General features: G+C 41.2%; 1 protein-coding gene across 1 annotated transcript in view; it reads left to right on the top strand.

Annotated features, from left to right (window-relative positions):
• Positions 1 to 2233: 2233 nt before the first annotated feature.
• Positions 2234 to 3570, top strand: part of LOC101857979 — a gene marked incomplete in the record, with an annotated part of 11992 nt that continues 10655 nt past the window's right edge. Inside the window, 1 exon segment of the mRNA XM_005107929.3 lies at positions 2234 to 2733. Within this exon segment, the coding sequence (XP_005107986.2) occupies positions 2298 to 2733 (436 nt within the window).

Here is a 3570-nt window from a genome sequence, read left to right as displayed (position 1 = left end):
TAACCAAAGAAGGTGCAGAGCAGAGCCATATATGGCTGAACGACAAGGAACCTGAGACAGCGGACAAGTTCTGTTACTTGGGGTCTACCATCACCTCTACTACATCACTTGACGATGAGAGCAACATCAGGATAGGGAAAGCAGTAACAACATTTGGAAGGCTGACAAAACGAGCATGGGAAAACAAAAAAAAAGATTAACAATTAAAACAAAGATCAAGATTTACAAAGCATGTGTCCTCTGCACACTCCTTTATGGATAAAAAACATGGACCATGTACAGCAGGCAAGAAAAGCGCCTCGACATTTTCAATCTCATATGCTGCTGCAAGATCTTGGGCATTTCGTGGAGAGACAAAGTCACCAATGTTGAAGTGTTGGCACGGGCAAACCTCCAGAGTATGACAACTATCCTGTGTTTAAAAAGATTGGAATGGCTGGGCCATGTCAAGAGAATGGACGACAACCGGATTCTGAAGCAACTTCTCTATGGAGAACTTGCTCAGCTTGGAGTAGATGTTAGCATCTGTGAAGAAATAGCAGAGGACAGGAAAACTAGGGGGAAAATGACAAAGGAAAAAACTATAATGCTAAGAAGGGAGCAGCCTTAGAAACAACCAGGCTGAGAAGCGCCAACGACAAAAGGAAAACAGAGGTAATACAGAGCTTCGATCCACGTCACTGACATGCAAACACTGCGACAGAATCTGCGCTTCAAACCAGACTTCAACAAAAATTAAGGGGGAGGGGGGGGGGGGGGGGGGGGCGGGCTACATCTGAAGGCTATCTCGCTTATCACTGGACCGAATTTTACCACATTTCACACATATAACAAGCATAGTAAGGAGTTCTAAAATCTGCTATCAATTTTGAGAAAAAAAAGTTTGTTTCCATGGATACGGCGGTCATATTGGATTTTGTTGACATGTCTTACGTAATGAATACCGCACTTGTCGCTCATGGAAATTGATTGTTTTTTTGCATGCGTGTTAACAAACATTAGATCAAAAAATTTGTCTGTTGTTTTTTTTCTTCAAATTTTCAAGTTTGCAAAAAATCCATGAAAATCCACACTCCAGACACCACCAATAACAATCTATTCCATATATAAAAAATTCAACAGACACATTTTTTGTAGTACATCTTCTCTTCATTCTGTGAAAATTTCATGAAGATTGGATAAAAAATGGTGGAGTTATTCAAAAAAGTATAGAGAAAAGTCGCGTTTTGAGAAAACGACTGATAAACAAAAATAAGATATTGACTTAATGAGGAAATGGCGGTGGCAAACATGCCCGGTATGGAAAAAAATACAGTTTTTTTTGGTTCTTATGCTATGAAATAGTTGTAGGAGTGGCTGAGGAAGCTGAAAATGCCTACTACTAAAATTCCATATATTTGAGCCGAATCTTGAGTTTGGGGGTGTAGCCCCCCCCCCCGCCCCTTAAGGACCACTTGCAAACACTCTGAGTGGTTTTCGTGGATCGACCTGCATGTGGGCGCTCTTGGATGGATCCAGTGGCTTGATGGCGCCGCCTCAGGCGGACAATGACAGAGTGTGACACTGCAAACCTTCTGGCAACTTCTAGGGCTCCAACTTCATCTTGCAGCCATGCCATAGCTCTGGCACCATAAAAGTCTCCCAGGTTTCGTCTTGGTGGCATGTTGATGCGATACCCGATTTTGAGCAAACGGAGGCTTATATTGCAACCAAAGTGAGCACAGTTCGAGACCGTACGTCCGTTTACGACGTGCACCAGAAATTTTAACTCAGGAATGTCCGTGGTGTCGCACACAAGTTGATAAAAAAAAACAGCAAATGTGGCTAGAATTTCCCGAGGATTTGTGAGCAGCACTTGGTGGTTTTGTCCCTTTAGGAAGCTTTGCAGTACGCATTGGTAACCCATTAACACCTTTAGAGCAAAATAATTTGAAATATTCCTTGCCGTCTTTTTTTCAGATTTTTTAAAAATCAAGGCTGTCTGCCAAGGAGGTCCTTAACTTTTGTTGAAGTCTGTATGGAGAATTAGCTATGAAAGAAGCTGCATAAAGACAACATGGAGGCCATCTTAAGCTAAATTGACCGTCTGCATAGAAAAGAGCCATATGCACCGTTATTATTATTATAGTCAATATCATTATAATCATTATTATTATTGTTACTATTATTATTATTGTTGTTGTTGTTGTTGTTGTTATTACTATTATTATCATTATTATTATTTTTAGGAAGACAGAAGAAACTCTTTGGCATTGGAAGGAGAAAGAGAGACAGACGGAGACATTGTCGTCCTCATCATGTCCGCTAATCTGTCTCCCCGGCACATCTCTCGCCTCTTCACCATCGCCTGTGTCTTCTCTCACCTGAGTCCCCGCTACTCCCTGTCACTGGCCGATGGCGTCACAGGACCCCACAAGATTATCCCACAACACTATGCCTTAGCTGGCGAAGACGTCAGTTTTCCCTGTGACGTCACAGGAAACGTCAGCAGTTGGATCTGGACAGGTCCCCACCTCCAAGCCCCGCCCCTCGTCTCCTCCTCCACAAATCAGACGTCATCCTCTAGAGTGACGTATCAACGAGAGTGTGTGGTGTCGTCCAATAACATTTCAAGTCCCTGCTTGGTTTTGAACATACGTCACATCCGGCATGGGGACGCTGGGGTCTACAACTGTCAACAAAAGGATTCCAACCTTGACCTTGTCACTCAAGGTCAACGGCTGGTGGTAGTAGGTCAGTGTACAGTTTATGTAGAACTTTTCTGCACACTTTCACAATACAGTTGATATTGTCAAAAACGTGTTCCCATCGCCGAGGAGAAAAGTGGTTGTCTTAGACGGCCGAACGTCTTACACAGTATAATTATAATTTTATTACATAAATAGCATATGTATGTATTTATATATACACATAAGGGGGAACATGAGAATTAAGTAGTCGTTTGTACAGGTCTTTAAAAAAGTATCCCTAAGAGCAACAAGTACGACTGTACTTGTTATGGAAGTGGTAAAATAATGCATGTCCTGTACGCAAAATCCGAAGTTGACTATTTTAAACCGAACGCTCCAGTACAATGTCTTTGTCTTAACCTCGTTGAGGACGTATATTTTGCTCGTTTGAAGATGCGCTGTTTTTGGGGTACTTTAAAAAAGAAGCAATGAACTTCTTTAGTCATACCGATGTACGGATGTTTCAGTTTCTGTTTCTTTTTCTAAACGTTTACCAACGCAGGCAACTATGAAATTGTGTCCTTGGTAAGAGCACTTTACACGAATTTTACTCACCTCACCCAGGTAAAAATGGGTACACTACCCGACTATAGAAAGCGAAAGATCTTGTCAGGTTGTTAATGCTTGAACGCTTAATAAGCTGCTTGTACTGTATGCTTCCGGCGAAGCCCAGAATGTTTCTGAGTGATGTTGCGTCTGCTAGGGTAATAATAAAAATATAAAGCTCATAGAGCTTGCTGTCAAGCAGGGGTATGCGCTATAAAATTAATGCTATTTACTAATGCTATTTATTATTGTCATTATTATTATTATTATTATTATTATTATTATTATTATTATT

This window comes from Aplysia californica, unplaced genomic scaffold (assembly GCF_000002075.1).
Source record: "Aplysia californica isolate F4 #8 unplaced genomic scaffold, AplCal3.0 scaffold00644, whole genome shotgun sequence".
NCBI classification, from domain to species: domain Eukaryota; kingdom Metazoa; phylum Mollusca; class Gastropoda; order Aplysiida; family Aplysiidae; genus Aplysia; species Aplysia californica.
Note: the sequence above shows the minus strand (reverse complement) of the source record. Positions and strands in the feature narration are given on the sequence as shown.